The sequence below is a fragment of the Micropterus dolomieu genome, linkage group LG01, assembly GCF_021292245.1.
Source record: "Micropterus dolomieu isolate WLL.071019.BEF.003 ecotype Adirondacks linkage group LG01, ASM2129224v1, whole genome shotgun sequence".
In the NCBI taxonomy this organism is placed as follows: Eukaryota; Metazoa; Chordata; class Actinopteri; order Centrarchiformes; family Centrarchidae; genus Micropterus; species Micropterus dolomieu.
In genome coordinates, this window is record NC_060150.1 from 45,304,112 (window position 1) to 45,327,470 (window position 23,359).

The window sequence follows — 23,359 nt, forward strand, 5'->3', positions numbered from 1 at the left end:
TTCATGCAGCAGGTCTGGGGATTATGGGGACCACTTTCTTTAAATTTTTTTGAGGGATAAAAGTGACTAAATGAGTAAATATACATGGAGGAAAGTTCCTGCCTTTTTAATAAGTAGGTAAAATGATGTTAGCTATTTAACTATGATTCTTATCTCTGTGTGATTGCCAAATTAGCAGTGTTGTTCATCCATCCATCTATCATAGGCTGGAACCAATCCCAGCTGACATTGGGCGAAAGGCGGGGTACACCCTGGACAGGTCGTCAATATTGTTCAATATCTTTAGATTTCCAGATGAATGTAACCTAAGCTCATACCCTTGTATGGAGACCTAAGGCTAACAGGTCATGCTGTCTGTCAGCCTCTCAGCTTCACAGGAGCTGCTTCTGAGACGCTTAATACAAGTGTAGTCCATAAAGCGGGTTTTCTGACAACTCTGAGTTCCTTAACCCTGAGAAGAGTGAAATACTGCATTCTCACTTTAGCTTTTTGGCTAACACCTGACTTGAACAACATAAGGTTCACAATAGTTCACAACATGGTGAGAAAACCTATAGAAAAGGGCTAGGAGAAACTTTGTAAAAAAAACTTGAAAGCATTGAAGAGAAAAGCCTCTAAATGAATGGTAACAGTTATTAGGTGACCGTTGTGCCAGCAGCAGCAGGTAAAGAGGACTAGAAGGCTGCAGGAGAGTGACCGAGATCTGAAGATGTTTCCAAGAGTAGTTGAGGGAAAGTGGTGTTCATGTGCCGGTTGTGTCAAACTTGCTGCTTTGATGTCTCAGTCTGTCCCTGATCAGTAGAGAGTAAGAGAAGACATAAAGGGAATGACGTACAGTCAAGTAAACTGTCTGGACTTAAACCTGTGACATCACTGCTACATGCTTTGTATCTTAGACTGCTGGTCTACCACAAGTATTTACAACACTTCCAGACTCATTAAACCTAACTAACTCAAGCTAAGCTGCCAAAAGTGACAAACAACTGAGGACATAATCAGATCTCTTGGATGTAGGCTTTACTGTGAAGGAGCAGATCACAAAATGTTTAGTAAGTCAGATAGGAAATCTATTAAGTGTTTATGAAAGCATGAGAATTGAAATGAAAGGAACAAACATCTTCATTACAGACTGAAAGATGAATTTAAACAGAAAAGTAAAAATACTTTCACTTTTCTCTGTGACCATCTGAGCTTCTACACAGTGTTGGACAAATCTTGATATTTTTCAGCAACAAGAAAAAAATAATTTTAATTCTAATGAAACTTCTTCACAGAGAGAAGAGGGGTCATGTTTCTGTGGAGGAGCAGCCGTCCTGCTGTGCTTTGTGTCAGGACATCCTAAAGGATCCAGTCTCTGCCAGCTGTGGACACTGGTTCTGCACACAGTGCATCACCTCATACTGGGACCAGTCTGCTTCACCAGGAGACTGTCCCCATTGTGGAGAAGGAGCAAGAGCTGGACTGCAGACAGCCAGTCAGAGTAGCTCTGTACAAAGTAAGATGTCTTAAAAATGTAACTTGCTATATTTCATGACATTATATTTGTTTAGAGACTTAAAATAAGTTCATCAAACCATGTGGAGACAACCCAAAAATTTCAAAAATCATGCAGCTTCATCAAATAAGCCTAACAGCTTCTTGTGCTACATTTAGATTTTCTGTCTGAAGAATGTGTACACTTTCTAATGTCCTGATTTCAGTGGGGAGCTTGGTCCAACGTTGTGGATCCAGGACAGCTCTGATGGCAATTGCAGCTTTTTAGGCACAACATGACAAGAGCCTCCTGGGTGAGGAACAGGCTCTAAAAATAGTACATAGAAACATTGTGTGAAAATTTACATGACCACGTAGTGCTAAAGAATGAATATGACTAAAATCCTGCTACATAATATGCTAACTTGCATGTAACTTATCTGGTTCGCGGGGTCACAGCTTCAAAAACCCTGACTGAGCCGGTGGTCATTTACAGAGGCAAACTTGAGATGGTCTTCTCCTTCAAATCAAAGGAGCTAAACTGATTGGATCAACACGTGTCTGTTCTGTTGATGAAAGAGAAGCTCTGTTTTTAAAAGTCTCTCTGTGTTCGCCACACCATAAAAATTGTTTTTTTATATCTAGCTATTTGGACTACAACTGTCTACTCAGTAGTCACTCTGAATGTAAGCACTAGTGACTTGAATTTGATTCAGGAGGCCATGGGTAGACAGTGGAGGTCGCTGAGTAATGGAGTAACATGGGTCCTTTTGGGCAGATCAAAAACCAGACACGCTGCTGTATTCTGAACCATTTGCAGGGGTTTCACCGCACAAGCTGGAAGATGCACTAGGAGGGCATTACAATAGTTGAGGCAAGAGATAATCATGGCCTGTACCCGAAGCTGGGTAGCATAGTAATTAAGGTAGTGCCTGAATCTTTTTTTGTTGTGTAATGCAAAGCGATGATGACCCCCAAGTTCCTCACCACCCTGGTTGGTGTGATGGTTGAGGATTTGTAGTTTTGAGGTTTAGTTGAAGGTGGCAAGCCTTCATCCATGCAGATACAGTATCTCTCATGCATCCAACGCCGAATGGAGAGGGAGAACCACCCGACCTGAGAATACAGCAAACAGTGAAGAGTGAGAGATTTTAAGTTTGTGATGAATCTCAAGTCTCTATGAAACACAGTGTCCAAAGCATGAAGACACTGGGAGGTTGAATAGATATATAAAATATCACCGTAGTCCAAGATAGACAAGAATGTTGTATACCGGTCGGGGCAGATGGCCGCCCACCCTGAGCCATGGTTCTGCTCGAGGTTTCTGCCTCTTAAAATGAAGTTTTTCCATGCCTCTGCCGCCTAGTGCTTGCTCTTGGTGGGAATTGTTGGGCTTCTGTAAATAACATCATAGAGTATGGTCTAGACCTGCTCTTTTATGAAAAGCGCTGTGAGATAACTGTTGTTGTGATTTGGCGCTATATAAATAAAATTGAATTGAATTGAATTGAACCTTCAGCTTCTGCAGCACGGCAGTGGTCGTCTTGGAGATGTGTTTGGGGTCGTTATCATGTTGGAATACTACCCTGCGGCCCAGTCTCCGAAGGGAGGGGATCATGCTCTGCTTTAGTGTGTCACAGTACATGTTGGCGTTCATGGTTCCCTTAATGAACTTTAGCTCCCCAGTGCCAGCACACTCACACCACCATGCTTTACTGTAGTCAAGACACATTTGTCTTTGTACTCCTCACCTGGTTGCAGCTACACACGTGACATCATCTGAACCAAATAAGTTTATCTTGGTCTCAAGCAACGCATTCTTATCTCAGTGCATCATTACCGACACTTTCAGACAGCGTGACAAAGCGTAATTATTTGATGCTAAAGGTCAAATAATACATCCGTATTAAAATCCCACCACTACGTACATTGCTATACAACACAAAGGAGGCCGATGTGCACAGCTGTAGGGTTAGCCAGTCGACATGCATAAAGTCATTGACTCAGGTTTAGGCACTAACATTTCCAGTTATGTTAAGTTTCGGGGGGCTGTCAACACCTTTAACACGAACATAGCTAGCTAGCGCTTTAGCGTCAAATAACTATGCTTTGCCACTTTCTGAAATGGTTGGTATTGGACGCCCTGAGATGAGAATGGTCTGTCTCATCAGACCACAGGACATGGTTCCAGCAATCCATGTCCTTAGTCTGCTTGTCTTCAGCAAACTGTTTGTGGGCTATCTTTTGCATCATCTTCAGAAGAGACTTTCTCCTGGGAAGACAGCCATACAGATCAATTTGATGCAGTGTGTGCCATATGGTCTGAGTACTGACAGGCTGCATCCCCATCACTTCAACCTCTGTAGCAATGCTGTCAGCACTAATATGTCTATTTCCCAAAGACAACCTCTGGATATGATGCTGAGCACGTGCACTCAGCTTCTCTGGTCAACCATGGCTAGGCCTGTTCTGAGTGGAACCTGTCCTGTTGAACCGCTGTATGGTCTAGACCACCGTGCTGCAGCTCAGTTTCTTGACAATCTTCTTATATCCATATTTATGTAGAGCAACCATTCTTTTTTCAGATCCTCAGAGAGTTCTTTGCCATGAGGTACCATGTTGAACTTCCAGTGACCAATATGAGGGAGTGAGAGCAATAACACCAAATTTAACACACCTGCTCCCCATTCACACCTTGTAACACTAACAAGTCACATAACACCGGGGACAGAAAATGGCTAATTAGGTCCAATTTGGACATTTTCACTTAGGGGTGTACTCATACTCAGTTTAGTTGCCAGTTTAGTTGCCAGTAGTTAATAATGGCTGTGTAATGTGATATTTTGAGGGGAAAACAAATTTACACTGTTATACAAGCTGTACACTCACTACTTTACATTGTAGCAAAGTGTCATATAGACAGTGTCGTCACATGAAAAGATATAATGAAGTATTTACAAAAATGTGACTGGTCTACTCACTTTTGTGAGATACTGTTTGTCCAAGAGACGGTGGGGTTGTATGGTGGAAAGGTTAGGTAGAGTTTCGTATCATCTGCGTAGCAGTGGTGAGAGAAGCCATGCAAGCAGAGGTGTACTGGGACTGAAAATCAGCCGATGGCCAGTCTGCCCCTGCATGCGAGCGAATTATTGGTCCCAGTGAGGTGGTGTAATTGAGAAAAAAAGGGGCCTTGGGGCACCCTTGTGGAGAGGCAGTAAGAGCAGGGACAATTGTTCTTGCCATGACACATTGTAGGAAAACACTTACAATGCTCAGAGAGGTAGGATTGGAACCACTTTGCTCAAGATGCCCAAACATCCCCCACCAGGACTTTATAACTTTTAATTCGCTAAAAATTATTATTATTGATATTTTTTATAGGTAATGAAAATAATCACCCGATTGTCAAAATTTCTGCTTTTTAGTGATTGGTGGTCTGCAGGAGGATTTTGAAAAGCATAAGATCAGTCTGAGGAGAAGGTATGAATGTGTCACTGAAGGAACTGATGAAACAGGAAGTGGAACCCTCCTCAACCGGATCTATACTGAGCTCTATATCACAGAGGGACAGAGTGAAGAGGTTAATACCCAACATGAGGTGAGGCAGCTTGAGACAGCTTCCAAGATGGAGACCCTCCATGAAACTCCACTGAAGTGCCACAACATCTTTAAAGCCTTACCTGACCAACAGAGACACATCAGAGTGGTTCTGACGAGTGGCGTCGCTGGCGTTGGAAAAACCTTCATAGTGCAGAAGTTCACTCTGGACTGGGCAGAGGGCTTGGAAAACCAAGATGTCAGTCTGTTGGTTCTGCTCTCGTTCAGAGAGCTGAACTTGATCAAAGATGAGCAGTACAGTCTTCTCATGCTGCTCCATGTTTTCCATCCAACATTACAGAAGGTCACAGCAGAGAAGCTCGCTGTCTGTAAACTGTTGTTCATCTTTGACGGCTTGGATGAAAGCAGACTTTCATTGGATTTCCACAACAATGAGGTTGTGTCTGATGTCACACAGAAGTCATCAGTCAACCTGCTGCTGACAAACCTCATCAAGGGGAATCTGCTTCCCTCGGCTCTCGTCTGGATAACTTCCCGACCTGCAGCAGCCAATCAGATTCTTCCTTCATGTGTTGACAGGTTAACAGAAGTACGAGGCTTCACTGAAGCCCAGAAGGAGGAGTACTTCAGGAGGAGAATCAGTGATGAAGAGCTGTCCAGCAGAATCATCTCACACATCAAGACCTCCAGGAGCCTCCACATCATGTGTCTAATCCCAGTCTTCTGCTGGATCACTGCTACAGTTCTGGAGCACATGTTGACTACAGAGCAGAGAGGAGAGCTGCCCAAGACCCTGACTGACCTGTACTCACACTTCCTGCTGGTTCAGACAAAGAGGAAGAAGCAGAAGTATAATGAGGGACATGAGACGAGTCCACAGGAACTGATGGAGGCTGATGGGAAGGTTCTTCTGAAGCTGGGAAGGCTGGCGTTTGAACAGCTGGAGAAAGGAAACATCATGTTCTACCAAGAAGACCTGGAGCAGTGTGGTCTTGATGTCACAGAGGCCTCTGTGTACTCAGGAGTTTGTACAGAGATCTTCAAAAGAGAGAGTGTGATCTTCCAGAAAACAGTCTACTGCTTTGTTCATCTGAGTGTTCAGGAGTATCTGGCTGCAGTCTACATGTTCAGCTGTTACACTAACAGTAACACAGAGGTGCTGCAGGACTTCTTAGAAAAGCAATACATTGATTCAGCCCTCGATGTCTTCCTGAAGGGAGCAATGATGAAATCTCTTAAAAGTAAAACTGGCCACCTAGACTTGTTTGTTCGCTTTCTTCATGGCCTCTCTCTGGAGAACAACCACAGAATCTTAGGAGGCCTGCTGGGTCGGACAGAGAACAGTCCAGAAATCATCCAGAGAGCCATCAACAACCTGAAGAATATGAACACAAAAAGCTCTCCTGACAGAAGCATCAATATTTTCCACTGTCTGATGGAGATGAACGACCACTCAGTTCATCAGGAGATCCAAGAGTTCCTGAAGTCAGAGAACAGATCAGAGACGAAACTCTCTGTGGTCCACTGCTCAGCTCTGGCCTACATGCTGCAGATGTCAGAGGAGGTTCTGGATGAGTTGGAGTTGACTAAGTACAACACATCAGTGCAGGGACGACAGACACTGATTCCAGCTGTGAGGAACTGCAGAAAGGCTCGGTAAGCCCAGATGCGTTTTAAATTATAAAGCGACATAAAGCTGAAGCCAATAAAACCTTTATAATGTAAAGTTTTATATTGTGCATGTGTGTAAAATACACAATATAAGACTTCACGTTATAAAAGTTTTATTAAACTAGTAAACCTTCTTATTCAAATATTAATAGATGTGTTATACTACTAATGTCTACAAACATCATATTTGTGTATATATCTATGAAGTTAGTGACACGAGTATCGTCTTTCATCTTCTAACTATCTTTCTTTGGGTGATGGAGGTTTGATACAAATCCAGCAGGGAAACTTTAGGCTGTGTTCGACATAAGCCATTGAAGTAGCATGGTCTTTCGCTGGCCCATTTAGGCCAATGACAAGTATGCTGCCTTGCTGCCTACTTTGTCTCCAAAGGCAACATTGTAACTGATAGGTCTTACAGTTCCCCGTGCCCCCCGGCTGCTCTGCCTCAACTCTCTGAGATTTACGGAGTTTGCTGATGAGGGTTAGGGGTAGGGTTAGGGTTAGACGAGGACCTGCAACTTTGAGATTTCACACTAACATTTCACATTTGAATATGGAGCTAGATAACTTTGTTTGGCAGGAAGCCGTGTTCACAGAGGACCCTTCTCACCTCTCCATCACTCTTTCCAGTTACGTCTGTCTATCTAGAATGATTAAATTTACTTAATGGAGATCAACGCAGATAAAGTGGCACAATAAGATACATCAAGATGCACAAAACACACACAAGACTGAGGTAAAAACATACGAGTGCAGTTACAACCTGCAGTGATTTTACAGCTCATTGAACAACATTTTATAAACTTTACCAAACACAAATCACAGCACCCTCTTAATCACAAAATGACATGTTACCATTACAGTCATTTGGCAGACACTTCTGTTTAAAGCAGTGATTTGTATTATGTTATATTATTATGTTGCTCAAGGACATGTAATGTTCATATGTTTTGTGATCAAAATACCTATTTTTATTATCAAATATTAGATTTTATTATATTTTAAGTTGAAATTTTCTGTCATTACAGACTGTCCTTCTGTGGACTCTCAGAGACTCACTGTGAAGTCGTGGCCTCAGCTCTGAAGTCCAACCCCTCCCATCTGAGAGAGCTGGACCTGAGTCACAACAACCTGCCAGATTCAGGAGTGAAGCTTCTGACTGCTGGACTTGAGAATCCAAATTGTAGTGTGGAGAATCTGGGGTCAGTTCATTTTTTCTGCTCTATCAAATTCAAATTCATTACAGAAGGTCCAACAGACAGATCGATGGCCTAAATGAAGAAATCATTGAAGTTAGTAAGTGAATATTGGTGGGAGAAAAGCTGTCTAAATATATATCAGATTTAATAGTTGTTTCTAAGGTTCCAGAGTTTGAAAATAAATTGGTGCCCATTGAGGCCCATTGATTTTGTCTTTAATATTTCGAATTTCATCAGGAGTCCTTTGTAATATTGAGACATGGTATTGAATTAAATGCTGAAGGAATCACTTCATGTCATTGTTGACATCTAGATGAATATTAAAATAAACAATAATTATTACTTTATCTGTTAGTATTCAGATAAAAGTTCTGAATATTGAGCGTTGAACACAATCACAAATAGAATTGGCTGAAGTGTCTTCAAGGTTGTGTGCTAAAGACTAAGAACAAGGCTTTTCAATGAATTGGAATTTAGTTTAGGTTTAGAGTTGATGAATAGGCTTGAGTTGTAGATAGACACAATTCCACCTCCTTGGCCGGTTTCTCAATGAATTAAATGACTAAGCCAGGTTTCAGAAAAACAAAATAAGTCAATATGATAATCTGATATTAAATAATTTACTAGTACTGCTTTACATGACTAATGCCTGTGATAAATAGCATGTTATTAATCTGTGTTGACATGAATAGGTGTATGAATGTTGTGCTGACATTTGTATGATGTCTTTAGAAGGCTGACATTATGATGATCCACAATAACACAATGACAAAGTCAATAAAGGTTCAGGTTGATTAGGACATAGTAATGTTGAGCTACACATTTAAAACCTGGACACATCTGACTGGATTATAAATGGATTTTTATCTATAATTTATTCTTCATTAAGATTGAGGTGCTGCAGTTTGACAGAGAGCAGCTGCGCTTCTCTGGCCTCAGCTCTGAAATCCAACCCCTCCCATCTGAGAGAGCTCCGGCTGAGTGGAAACAACCTGCAGGATTCAGGAGTGAAGCTGCTGTGTGGTTTTCTGGAGAGTCCACACTGTAGACTGGAGACTCTGGGGTTGGTTCACTGGCTCTCTGTTTCTATTGTAGATCTTATATGATCAATTAACAATTAATACCATAATTTATTTTCATACTTAACTTACATCCAGAAATTAAATTATTATTTTTCTTTTTTTTTTTTTGTACTGTTTAGTCTGCAGTCACAAAAGACTTTTGTTTCTTAAAGAAACTGTTGAAAGTTTTTGTTAGTTGTTAAAGTAAATTAATGTTTATACTTTCTGGTAAAGGGTCACGTCTATATACAGAAGATACTCTGAACTAATACTTGTTTCAATTGATCAAGGTTACTTGCTGAAGTAGACACTTTCTTTGATTTCTTTTAACTTTAAAGTGTATTCAGAAATATTGTGTACTCACTGATATTAATCTTTCAGAACACACACACACACACACGCAGCCTTGTGTCACTATCTTCTGAGTCCCCATCATTGACATAATGCATTCCCTAGCCCCTTACCCTATCCTTTCCATTAAAACTCAATCAGTTTTAATTTTGCTATTCTCATGAGGCATTGCCTGATCTGAACCATGCCTGGAACAAAAGAGCTCTCAAAAGACCTGATATTAGGAATTTCTGACTTGCATGAAGCTGGAAGAGGTTACAAAAGTATTTCTATTAAGCGTTGATGTTCATCGGTCCACGGTAAAACAAATTGTTTATAAATTAAGAAAGTTCAGCACTGCTGCTACTTTCCCTAGGAGTGGCAATCCTACAAAGTTGACTGCACAAGCACAGCTCAGATTGCTCAATACGTCAAAAACACTGAACAAGAATGGAGTTCATTGGAGGAAACTAAGGAGGAAGCCACTGATTTCCAACAAAAACATGTCTGAAGTTTGCAAAAGAGCATCTAGATGTTCCACAGCACTACTTGCAAAATATTCTGTGAACAGATGGGACCAAAGAGTTGTTTGGAAGAAACACACAACCCTATGTGTGGAGGAGAAAAAGGACAGCATACCAACATCAAAACCTCATCTCAACTGTGAGGTATGGTAGAGGGGACATCATGGTTTGGGGCTGCTTCTCTGCCTCAGGGTGTGGAAGGGTATCATCAACAGAAAAATTCATTCCAAAGTTTATAAAGAAATTTTGCAGGAGAATGTAAGGCCATCTGTCTGTTATATGAAGCTCAACAGAAGATGGGTGATGCAAAAGAACAACCATTTAAAGCACAAAAGTAAATCAATAACAGAATGGCTTCAGCAGAAGAAAATACGCCTTTTGGGGTGGCACAGTCAGATTCCTAATGTCATTGCAATTGAGATGCTGTGGCATGACCTCAAGAGAGTGATTCACACCAGGTATCCCAAGAACATTGCTGAACCGAAACAGTTTTGTAAAGAGGAATGGTCAAAATTTCTCCTGACCATTGTTCAGGGCTGATCTGCAACTACAGCAAACGTTTGGTTCGGGTTATTGCTGCCAAATGAGGGTCAACCAGTTATTAAATCCAAGGGTTCACATACTTTTTCCCACCCTGAACTGTGAATGTTTACACAGTGAGTTTAATAAAAATACAAAAACATTAATGCATATCATTGGTGTGGTGTGAGTTCAAGCAGGCTGTGTTGTCTATTGTTGTGACCAAGACAAAGATCAGATCACATTTTATGACCAATTTATGCAGAAATGCAGGTAATTCCAAAGGGTTCACATACTTTTTCCTGCGACTATATATTTATAAGGACACAGACATAAACGCAGCTATTCAAGCGTAGCTGTGTAAAGGATCAATATAATTTAGAGATACAAATTTGAAACCTGAACACTGAAAACATCTGAATAGATTAAACTTTTTTTTTAACTACATAATTTTGTCTTTATTCAGAATGTGTCTCTGCAGTTTGTCAGAGATCAGCTGTGCTTCTCTAGCCTCAGCTCTGAAGTCCAACCCCTCCTACCTGAGTGCACTGTGGCTGAGTGACAACAAGGTTCAGGATTCAGGAGTGAAGCTGCTGTCTGGTTTTCTGGAGAGTCCACACTGTAGACTGGAGACTCTGAGGTCAGAGATGTTTTACTTCTGTGCTGAGATTAATATGATGTAAAAGTTGTGGTGACACTAAACTGCAGACATTAGACTGAAATTATACCGATCCACACTGAGTATCTTAATGCTAAAGTCTGTTTTCTTCTTCTGTGGTTTAGTCCTTTGACTGTGTCAGAGCAATGTTGAGCTTCACATTTAAAACCTTAATATAACTAGAAAAATCTACACTGGATAATTCACTCTGAACCTCTTAACTTCCTGATTTACAGCTTATATTTCACATCATGGTTTTGTTCAAATTCTAATAAGAATACATTAAAACAATGAATAATATAAATAATACAATTTTATGAAACTATATGATGCTTACAATGCCAGAATAGTTTAAACTGAAGATGCTTTGACTTTATTACTCCACTATTCCTAAAAGAAATATTGTACATGTGTTTTGTTCATATTTCCCCAAAATTCATCCTGACATATTTGGCATCTTTGGAATCTTCGGGATCTTGAGTTGAATCTTAGATCCGTTTTTGAGGATTTTTATTTGTGTTTGGCTGCACAAGATGAGTTTGTATAGATGGAGCCACTGGTGGAGCTGCAGAGTTTAAGAGGTGAAGTTACAATGTCTTTACTGAAGAAGCAGCACGTTGTAAATATTATTAATGGGAGCTCTTTTTTTATTCTTTTTGTTTTTAACCTGTATCTTGTTGATTCAGGTGTTTGGAGTTTTCATTTTCTAAACTTCTACTTTCTAAACCTTCTTCACACACTGAATGATTTTAAGATGGAACATTGTCTTCTAAAATTACATAATTTATTCTTTATTCAGATTGTGGAACTGCAGTTTGTCAGAGATCAGCTGTGCTTCTCTGGCCTCAGCTCTGAAGTCAAACCCCTCCAATCTGAGAGAGCTGGACATGAGTAAAAACAAGCTGCAGGACACAGGAGTGAAGCTACTCTGTGATTTTCTGGGGAGTCCACACTGTAGACTGGAGACTCTGAGGTCAGACATTTTTTCACTTATATGCAGAGAAATAATATAATGTAAAACACAAATAAAAAACAGTTCCAGAGCTGAATGTGTGCATAACCGACTCCAGCGCACTTATTTGAGACTGCTTTACTTGTATTTAGTAAATATGTCAAATGTGGCACAAGTTAAAATAAAGTTTTGGACAAATGTGGCAAAGTTAAAATAAAGTTTTGGACTTCCACCTCTCTCAAACTCTGTCTGCTTGACTGTCCATCTTATAACCACAGACAGATCAGCAAGCCCCAACATAAGACTGTGTTGCAGTGGACTGAGGACAGTGTAGAGACTTTGAGAGGCTGCTTTTCTAGCACTGACATTTTTCACAACTTGGATCTAAATGAGGCTACTGAAACTGTTACTGACTATATTCAATTCTTTGTAGATAATGTTGTCTCCCAAAAGGATATTTTACATTTCCCATTTCCCATCAAAATGATGCCGGAATTACCAAAACTTGATGGCTGAGTTATTAAACATCAGGTCTGTCAGCAACACAGCAGAAACTTTTTAAATGTTTTTTCTGAATGGAATTTGGATAAATCAGACCTGTGCTACACTAACTTGTTCACAGTTCACAGTGCCCACGGATGCTAACAAAAGTTGAAGGCAGAAACACAAGTTGCCATGCTGTTAAGAAGCCAAGTGAAAACAATTTAGCATTTTAATCACAAATATTTAAGTAAAAATTTAAATTAATAAAAGTAATTAACTCTGAGCTCCTTCCGCCAGTAAACGTTGCAATTATCAGAGCAGAATCCAGTTTGACTACGGGTGGTAAGTAGTCGCTCTCTCCTTAACAGCTCAGGTCACTGAGCAACTGTCTGTTGGCCAGCAGAGACCTCTGCACTGCGTCTTCCGCACTGCCTGACAGAAAATTGCGTCTTTGTTTAGTTATCAAAGTGGCAGCCGTGATAAAAGCTGGTCAAATTATCTAAATGCTTATGAAATATGGTGTTAGTGTTTCCTTTCTTATCTTCTTTAGCACTGGGTACACTGGACCCAACCACCAAAGGAAAGAAGACAATGGCGTCCAACAATTCCTTGTGGTAGGAACATTTAAAGCGTGCCACCATTGTTGTTTCACCACGGCAGACCCATGTAAATGTAGAAACAACAGAGCGACTATTTCATGCTTGTGACACGATCGAAACCTATGTAAACCCATTCATGATTGGCAGAGCTCCTATTGCATGATTACAGATTTCTTCTCTTTCAAATCAAATATGTAAGCAGCAGCGCGTCTGGTTTCTGATCAGCCCAAAAGGACTCGTGTCACTCCATTACTCAGTGACCTCCACTGGCTCCCCGTGGCCTCCAGAATCAAATTCAAGTCACTAATGCTTGCATACAGAGTGACTACTGGGTCTGCACCCATCTACCTAAACTCCATAATACAAACTTACGTTCCTTCTCAGCCACTACCCTCCTCCAATGAACGCCGCCTGGCTCTGCCATCCCTTCACACAAAGCAATCTCAGTCCCGGCTGTTCTCATCTGTGACACCACGATGTTGGAACGAGCTACCACACGCCATCAGAGCAGGGGCGTCCCTCTCTAACTTCAAGAAGCTCTTGAAAACTCATCTCTTCCGAGAACACTTCCTCTTATAACACCTCCAACTCCTAGCACATGTGCTATTCTTCTTCTATGCCCTTACAATTATCTTGTATTGATTGCACCTTTTTTTTATTGATTGCACTTTTTTGTTAACTCTTACTTCCTTCCCTAGGGATTTACCCCATTGATGTGATATGTACCATGAGATCTTACTAGTATTTATTGCTGCTCTTACTAGTATGTATTGTCAGTTGTAGATCTGTATTTGATGCTCTGTTGATGCTTGTATGTTGTTCCTCAAATGTAAGTCGCTTTGGATAAAAGCATCTGCCAAATGAGTAAATGTAAAATGTAAATGTATAAAAAAAACGGCGAAAGCGTCCATGCCGATTCAATTATTATTTTAATTACTCAAATTCCTGTATGTGTAAATATCGTTTTTTTATTATACTATTTTAACTAAGTAATTTAATGCTTAATGTACCCAATGTATACATTTAAATTTAAATAAGTTCTAATAAAATTTCATAAATAGATTGAATAATAATGTTCTACTTTCTAAACCTTCTTCAGCTCTGAACAGATTATTGAACACTGAATGATTTCAAGCTGAAACATTGACTTCTTAAGTTACATCATTTATTCTTTATTCAGATTGTGGTGCTGCAGTTTGTCAGAGATCAGCTGTGCTTCTCTGGCCTCAGCTCTGAAGTCCAACCCCTCCCATCTGAGAGAGCTGGAGCTGGGTGACAACAAGCTGCAGGATTCAGGAGTGAAGCTTCTGTGTGGTTTTCTGGGGAGTCCATACTGTAGACTGAAGACCTTGAGGTCAGACTCCATTTTAAAAACAAATTTTATACTAAAATGTACAAATAAGGCTGATATTATACTGATCCACACTGAGTATCTTTTTTCAGTGGTTTAGTCCATTGACTGTGGCAGAACAATTTTGAGCTCCACATTTAAAATCTTTATATAACAAGAAAAATCTACACTGGATAATTCACTCTGAACCTCTTTTTATCTTATATTCCACACCATGTTTTTGTTTAAATAAATGATGATAAGAATTCATAAACAAAAAATCCATTTTCAACTAAACTCTGATTGAATTATTAAACATGTATGGATTTCAAGCAGGAACATTGTCTTATCATTTATTCTGTATTCAGATTGAGTTGGTGCGGTTTGTCAGAGATCAGCTGTGCTTCTCTGGCCTCAGCTCTAAAGTCCAACCCCTCCCATCTGAGAGAGCTGGAGCTGAGTGACAACAAGCTTCAGGATTCAGATGTGAAGCTGCTCTCTGATCTTGTGGAGAGTCCACACTGTAGACTGGAGACTCTGAGGTCAGTAGAGGGTTGGAGTCAGTCCATGCTGGTTTAAGCAGTATTGTACTAAACACAATATAAAAGCAAAGATCCGGTATTCACAAGATATGACGTCAAGACTTTGAGTTATTATTATTTTTAAGAAATCTTCAATTCTCAATTATATGAATGTATGTATGCATTTTCTGCAGCAGTTTATGGTGGAAATATTTTTATTTATTAAAAATAATTTGCAAAATTCAGGTGTTTATCAAGTAAATATAGTATAACAGTATATAATGCAGTAAGGCTGTGAGGCATTCTCTGTTTCTTTCAGATATGTTTCTCCTGTAGATCAACTTTTCTCGTATAATATCATCCTTGCTGAGTCAGCACACATGCAGGCATGATTTCAGTGACAATCTCGATCCAGTGACATAATAATCTTTAACCTAATTTAGGAGATTTTGGGTAATTTTGCATAACTGACAAATGACTTTGAGCGCAGCGCCAACGGTGTGTGTAACCATAGCAACCGTCAATCAAGAACATTTTCCTAAACTCTAATTAGGCTACGTCAATACTTAATGTGTATGTAGCCTAATTGCGCAATTACGATTTATTGTCCAGATCAGATCACGCAGCACGCTTTCATATGGATATAAACAAGGAAGCCACAAAATTTAGCTTCGGTTAGCTCATACTTGCTAACCCTCCTTATTTTCACGGGAGACTCTTGTATGTCATTGACCTCTCCCGGTTTCCTCCTGGGGTCACATTTCTCCTGAGTTATGAGAAATGTTCACACCTTCTGTTTCTGGCGCTGTATAACGCATATGCCCCATAACACTCTCTCTCTCAATTTCAATTTCGCTTTATTGGCATGAATTTTAATAGAACAGTATTGACAAAGCTTGTGGAGCTTTTTTTCGTTCACTCCGTCTGGCGCAGAATTGTGACATGGTCGCTCCGGAGTAATGTCAGAGTCCTGTTTCAAAAAATCCCACCTGTATCGGATATGGACCTCACATAAAAGTGGCCCAAATCGAACTAGAAAAGATCAGATTCCATGTTACTGGGACTGTTCAGTTCAGTCTCAAAGCACCTTAGATTTCTGTGATTTTACCTTTTTAAACGCAGAACAGGCTGTTGGTCACAACTTGAACAGCCCGCAGAAGAACACAGCTGAACATCTGAACGCAACTTTGTAGAGCTATGCCCAAATGGCTAGAACCTAACAAATCTACCAACATTTCCTGATGAGAAATCTCTACCCCTACTGTAAACCTCCAACCTTACTTTGAAGAACCATCGAGAGAGAGAGAGAGAGAGAGAGAGAGAGAGACTAAAATTTTTTTGTAAATTTTTTCATGTGACAAAACTGAAGAAAAAATTACACTTTGCCCCTCAAAATAGCACATCACACAGCCATTACTGTCTAAACCGCTGGCAACAAAAGTGAGTATATCCTTAAGTGAAAATGTCCTAATTAGGCCCAATTTGCCCTTTTCCCTCCACGGTGTCATGTGACCCGTTACAGTTACAAGGTGTGAGGTGTTAATGGGGAGCAGGTGTGTTAAATTTGGTGTTATCGCTCTTACTCCCTCATACTGGTCACTGGAAGTTCAACATGGCACCTCATGGCAAAGAACTCTCTGAGGATCTGAAAAAAAAGAATTGTTGGCCTACATAAAGATGGCCTAGGCTATAAGATTGCCAAGATCCTGAAACTGAGCTGCAGCACAGAGTAAACAGACTTGATGCCCAAAGTCTTTGCAGGTCTCAGTGTGTTCACTCCAATACGTAACATGAGAGCTGAAAGGCAGCTGTCTACGCTACACAGCCGCTCCACTTCTGGTCTGAACAGGACTGAAGTCCCTGCTGGTCTTTATACTGGATGTGCTGCATCACTGACTGACAGCTGATGAAGCTGATGTTTGACTTCTGCTCTCTGTCTCCTTCTCTCATCAGATGGAAGTGATCTCTGTCAGAGTGTGAGTGATGAGAAAGGTGGTGGTGTTGAGAGAGGATCAGCTGTGTCCTGATGATCCAGAGAGGTTGAAGCAGCAGCATCAGCTTGTGTGTGGAGAGGCTCTGACTGGGCCTTGTTACTGGGAGGTAGAGTGGAGAGGAGAGCTTCATCCAGCAGTGACTGACAGAGGAATCACAACAGTGCTGCAGTCTGAACTGCTCTGAGATCAGCTCCACTCTCAGACACAAAGTTAAGTCCACCATCATCCCTGTGTATCATCAGTGGATCTGGACTGCTCTGCTGCTGCTCTGTCCTTCTACATAGTCTTTGCAGACACACTGAGACTCCTCCACTCCTTTTGCGCCACACTCAACCACCTCCTCCACCTGGACTCTATTTTAATTCAGATGTTCTGAACCCAAAGTGCCTCTGCTGATAAGTTATGTTTATTAACATATTTAAATTGATCTTTCTATTGATGTTTTCCACTCTGTGGAACAATGGTGTGTCGCAGTTTATTTCCACATCTTTCTAATAGTAGAAGTTGATATTGCATTTATAAAGTTACTTCTCTGAAGTTCAGTTTATTACCACCAATACCAACCTTTTCTCATATTATGACAGATTTACTTGTAACAAACAGAAAGAAGAAAATAAAAGTCTGGATGCAATCAAAGCTTTATTCAGTTTTTCAACTGACCTTAATCAGACAGAGGTGGGTACCCTAACCCGCCCCCTGACATTTTGCGCCCTAGTCAACCGCCTATGTTGTCAATGCCACGGGCCGGCCCTGGTCACAGGTGAGTACAAATAACTGAATCAGGAAACATGCATGTTGTTCTTATTATTATATAGAAAGAAATGTTTGAAACACATTTAGAAAGTCTGAACAACCTGGAGTCTCAGCATGTTTCAGGCTCTTCTCTCAACATACTGTGATTACTGTGTGAACTGGGCTACAACACTATTGATCATTATCTCTGTCATAGATAATTAAGTCTTTATTAGACTCTGAGCATAAGACAAAGGTGGAAAGCCGTTTGACTCTGACTCCTTCCAGAGAAAGATTTATTGTATTTCATAATAAAAGACAACTGAATAAAACTTCACTGGAATCATGTTTTATTAGCAAAATTGAGGCTGTAGGAGCTACAAATTGCACACTGCTTTGTGGTGGGTGCATAGGTGTCACTTACACTGGGGACATTTGCATTTGATACCTTTGACCATCAGATCCTACAGAGACTGGAACATATAATTGGCATTAAAGGAACTGCTCTAAGCTGGTTTAAGTCCTGTTTATCGGATCGATCTCAGTTTGTACATGTTAGCAATGAATCTTCAATGCACGCCAAAGTTAGTTATGGAGTTCCACAAGGATCTGTGCTCGGACCAATCCTCTTCACTTTATATATATATATATATGCTTCCTTTAGGCAATATCATCAGAAAACACTCCATAAACTTTCATTGTTATGCACATGATACTCAATTACATCTATTGATCAAGCCAGATGAAACTAATCACTTAGCTATACTCAAAAAAATGTGGCTTCAGGATCATAAAACCTGGATGACCTTTAATTTTCTGATGTTATTCTCAGATAAAACTGAAGTTATTGTTCTGGGGCCCAAGCACCTCCGTGACGCATTATCTAGTTTCCCTTGATGGCATCGCCCTGGCCTACAGCACCACTGTGAGGACTCTTGGAGTTATCTTTGATTAGGACATGTCGTTTAAGTCTCACATTAAGCAAATTTCAAGGACCGTCTTTTTTCACCTACGTAATATTGCAAAAGTCAGAAACATCCTGTCTAAAAATGATGAAAAACTAGTCCATGCATTTGTTACTTCTAGGCTCAATTACTGCAATTCCTTATTATTAGGCTGCTCGAAAAAGTCCATTAAGACTCTTCAGCTGATCCAGAATGCTGCAGCACGTGTTCTGACAGGAACCAGGAAAAGAGATCACATTTCTCCTGTTTTAGCTTCTCGGCATTGACTTCTTGTAAAATCTAGAGTATAATTTAAATCATTCTGCTCACCTACAAAGCTCTTAATGCTCAGGCACCATCTTATCTTACCTGGATACCATATTGTGCCAGACAGATTTTACTTTAACAAGAGAGTATTAATATACTCCTTTGTCTGTTTTATTATTTATTTAATTATGTATTGATTTGTCACCGGGCCGGACAGGGGGGCAGACAAGGGGATGGGGGGGCACAAACAGACAGCACAGAGAAAGGACAAGACCTGTAAGAGAAGGGGGATGGAAGGTGGGGACAACAGTGAAAAGCTGTGGGAAACACCAATTGCAGAAAGCAACGAAACCTGCAATAGAACAGAAAGGGGGGCTTGGGGAGGAGAAAAACATCAACAAACAAACAAAAACAAAAACAAACAATAATAATAGTGAAAGACAACCAGCCGAACAGCAGCAATAAACAGCTGACATAGTATGACAACTAAGAGAAAAATGAAAACAAGAAACAGTCCAGCACATTAAATAAGCAACACAGCACAGCAATGAAAGCTGGAATAACAACAATTAATTTAAATAAGTAACTGAAAGGAAAGCATCAGGAATAATTCTACCAGGGACAACCTAAATTTGTTTGTTTCTATGTGTGAGACTGATAGTGTCTGCAGCCCCCTGCGAATCCCGCGTGCGAGGTCGGGAAAACGAGAGAGAGCCCATCTTATCTTAAAGAGCTCATAGTACCTTACTAAACCACCACTGCACTCCCAAATGCACCTTTGGCTCCTAGAGTCTCCAAAAGTAGAATGGGAGCCAAAGCGTTCAGCTATCAAGCTTCTCTCCTGTGGTAACACGTTCCAGTTTGGGTTCAGGAGGCAGACACCGTCTCCACATTTAAGAGTAGGCTTAAGACTTTCCTCTTTGATAAAGCTTATAGTTAGGGCTGGCTCAGGTGAGGTTAGTTATGCTGCTATAGGCCTAGACTGCCGGGGGATTTCCATGATGCACTGAGCTCCTCTCTCCTCCTACTTCTCTCCCTCTATACGCAACCTCATCCCATTAATGCATGTTACTAACTCGACTTCTTCCCTTTCCCGTAGTTTTGTGCTTTCTCGTCCCTCTCCTCTCTCCTCCTATCACTTCCTGCAGGTGTTTCTGGCTCTGGAGCTGTGGAGTCTGGATCTGTGGCTGCGGGTCACCTGCTGCCCCCGTGTTCCTGCTCGACACCCTCTGCTGCAATTATTGTTGCTAGTCCTATTGTTCTTATTATTGTTATTAATATCATTAACATTACAATTATTATCATAAACTTTCATTACTATACATATCTTTACCATTATTTATTCAGTCTGTAGCATTTTAACGATCTTGTTTGTAAACAATGACATAAGCAAAAACTGTAACACACACACACACACACACACACAGATAAACTCACTTGTTGAGGGGAGGAGCAACACTGAGCAGGTGATCCAGGTGAGAACAGGGAAGCTGAAAGTGTTTAGTCAGACTCCATTTTGAGATGACAGAGCAGAAGGAGGAAACCTGAAGGCTGAGGCAGGGTGAGTGTTAATACAACATTTTTATTATTTTACTGTCAAAGTCTCTGAGTCACTTTTCTCCCTGTGTACTGTAGAGGAAAGAAATGTTAGAGTGAACTCAACACTTTGATTCATCTGAACAAAGTTGTGATTGACCTAATAAAACACATTAAACCTGCATTAACTCTAGAAAATAAACACAGATTTAATGACATGAGACCCGGTGGAGTTCTGTCTGTTTTTATTATACTGTTTACTCTGAGTGTGTGCGTGCGTGTGTCTTTGTTTCTTCTCTCAGTCTTGTTTTTGACGCTTGAACAAACTTGTTCTTCTTGATTCTTATGTTCTGAGCTCACAGTCAGTGTTACTGTTTTACCTCTCAGACTGACTGAAGTCCAGAAGATGAATGTTTGTGTGGAGGAAGAGGAGGACAGAGCAGAGTCTGCAGCAACCAGATGTCCAAAGGAAATCATCTGAAAATCAGTAATGAAGCTGGACTGTCAGACACACAGTAAGAGACTGTATTTACTGTAAACTGAGCTGATGGAAGATGATGCACTGAGGTTTAATACAAAACATTCTGCTAAAAGATTTATATTAATGATGCAGAACTATTAGTGCAGATATTGTTTCCCTCACGTTGACGTCACTGTAAAGATGTAGAACAATTCTAAATCTGAAAAATCTGCTTCAAATGTGTAATTCTTTAACTCATATTTATCCGAAAACTATTTAGTTGTTTGGCTCTTCCTCAGATCAGCTGTTATGATCCACCAGATGCTTCTTGAATCAGTTCATATCATTATTGTTCAACATGTGGTGAAAAAGAAATTATAGAAAAGCTTGATTTTGTGCAATGACGGTTTGAGTTTAATCTTTTACTGACTACTTAAGTAAAATATGGTAAAGAAAATTTAAAATCAAAGGTTCAGTTACTACTGATTCTGATTCCCACCACAAACCATATATTGTTCTTAAAGATAAAGAACAAACATCCACAGGGGGCAGAAAATGGTCATATGTAGCTTTGGACCACTAGTCTTTTTAAGAATATTTGCATGAATAATTGCACTCATGCCTTCATTTGATAGTTGACAGTAGCAGAGTCAGACTGATAATCTGTACATTCTGTCAGTAGCCTATTACAGATGTCAGCATGACATGTCGCACATGCAGTTTTCTGCACAAGAGATAACCACATGTCCAGAAAATATGGTGCATTAAGAAAAGGATATTCTAGTACATAGAACAAAGTGAACATTGAGTTCAGCAGCGGATGTGAGCACTACACACAATCGCATACACACAGAAAAACTCACTTGATGAAGGGAGGAGCAACACTGAGCAGGATCCAGGTGAGAACAGGGAGGTAACCTGAAGCTGGAAGTTTTCAGTCAGTTCAGACTCAATTTTGAGTCAGCAGAGCAGAAGGAGGAAACCTGAAGGCTGAGGCAGGGTGAGTGTTAATCAAACATATTTATTATTTTACAAAGTCTCTGAGTCAGTTTTCTCTCTGTGGACTGTAGAGGAAAGATTCAGTTCATATACAACATCATTACAGACTCACAACACCTCCTAAAATACCAAAGCACTAATATAAAGACACAGAAAAAAATGGGCGATTTTTATAATAGACAGTTATACCAAACCAATGCTTCCATAGAGGTGACTGGTATCATACAACACTATTACTACGATTTGTCAGCAGCTTAATAATGCCGTTATGAGAGCCATCCGGATAAATCTGTACATCAGATTTCTCAGGAAAGCCTGGAAAGTGTTGACTCTTGCCTTTCAAAACACTTGCAGAGGTTTTTTAAGGAATATCTGTATCCAGTCATTATAGGCAACCTGAAGCTTATGTATGGTTGTCTTTTAAACTTGGCCCACAATGGGCAGTATAGAGAGGAGTGGAATATGCTTTAAAGAGCCTTTTCTTAACATGGTCTGAACACATATAAAATTTTCTTGCTAATAGCTATTAGCTTGAGCATAAAGCATATGACACTGCCCTATACATGTCATCATCATCAGACAATCAGCGTCACGTCTGGCCGAACAATGCCCCTTAACTGTGATATAATAAACGTACCCTATACCATGGCCTGTCGTGCACTATTGCTTAATTGAAAAACAGGTAAGTGAAGTGAGAAAGGAGCTGGTGAGAGTGGCTGGGGTTTGGGATTGAACTCAGAGTATGACTTGGTAGAGGGAACTGGAAGGTTTAGCTGGCTGGGGAGCAGGGTTAACATTTAGAAGTGAAATCCAGAGAGAAAGGTGAGCTGGCTGGCAGCCTTGAGCGGAAATCCAGTGGAGGTGAATCTGAAGACAGAGAATTCAGATTTAGCAGGCAAACAAGGCAAGCAGAATAACAAGCCTCAGTTACTTGGTTGGTACATGACACTAGAACGTCTCGGGTTACGTATGTAACCCTGGTTCCCCGAGAAGGGGAACGAGAGACTGCGGCGGTTACGATACTATGGGAACGCCTCTAGGCGAAGCAGGTCTGAACGTGAATGAAATCACTCCAATCCTATTGGCTTGTTGCTAGAACGGTAAGGTGTGACGGAATAACCGGAGGAGTATAAAGCACACCTGTACACACTCATCATTAGCTTAAACTATGAAGCAGGCGCTTCACCTTCAGAGGTGCGGCGGGCCGACGCAGTCTCTCGTTCCCCTTCTCGGGGAACCAGGGTTACATACGTAACCCGAGACGTTCCCCTTCGAGGGAACTCGAACTGCGTCGGTTACGACACTATGGGAACGAGATACCCACTAAACCGTGCCGAAAACCCCGCCTGCCCCTGTGTGCAATAAAGTGGCACGACTAAGAGGAGAGCGCACGAGTGCCAGGTGCCGAAGGAAGGTCAAGACTGTAAAACCGAATGAATGTGTGCGGAGTGGCCCAGCCAGCCGCTAAACAACATCCTGCAAAGAGGCCCCGGAAAGGAGGGCTCGAGAGGCCGCCATGCCTCTGGTAGAATGAGCCCTCACAGCC

The 23,359-nt window shown here is 40.8% G+C and overlaps 1 protein-coding gene across 1 annotated transcript in view; it reads left to right on the forward strand.

The window, feature by feature from the left end:
• Positions 1–23,359, forward strand: part of LOC123983081 (NACHT, LRR and PYD domains-containing protein 12-like) — a gene marked incomplete at its 3' end in the record, with an annotated part of 55,553 nt that overhangs the window by 19,794 nt on the left and 12,400 nt on the right. Inside the window, exons 4-11 of the mRNA XM_046069244.1 lie at positions 1,275–1,495; positions 4,899–6,687; positions 7,734–7,907; positions 8,794–8,967; positions 10,805–10,978; positions 11,796–11,969; positions 14,211–14,384; positions 14,729–14,902. Of these exons, the coding sequence (XP_045925200.1) occupies positions 1,275–1,495; positions 4,899–6,687; positions 7,734–7,907; positions 8,794–8,967; positions 10,805–10,978; positions 11,796–11,969; positions 14,211–14,384; positions 14,729–14,902 (3,054 nt within the window). The remainder of the gene's footprint in view (positions 1–1,274; positions 1,496–4,898; positions 6,688–7,733; positions 7,908–8,793; positions 8,968–10,804; positions 10,979–11,795; positions 11,970–14,210; positions 14,385–14,728; positions 14,903–23,359) is intronic.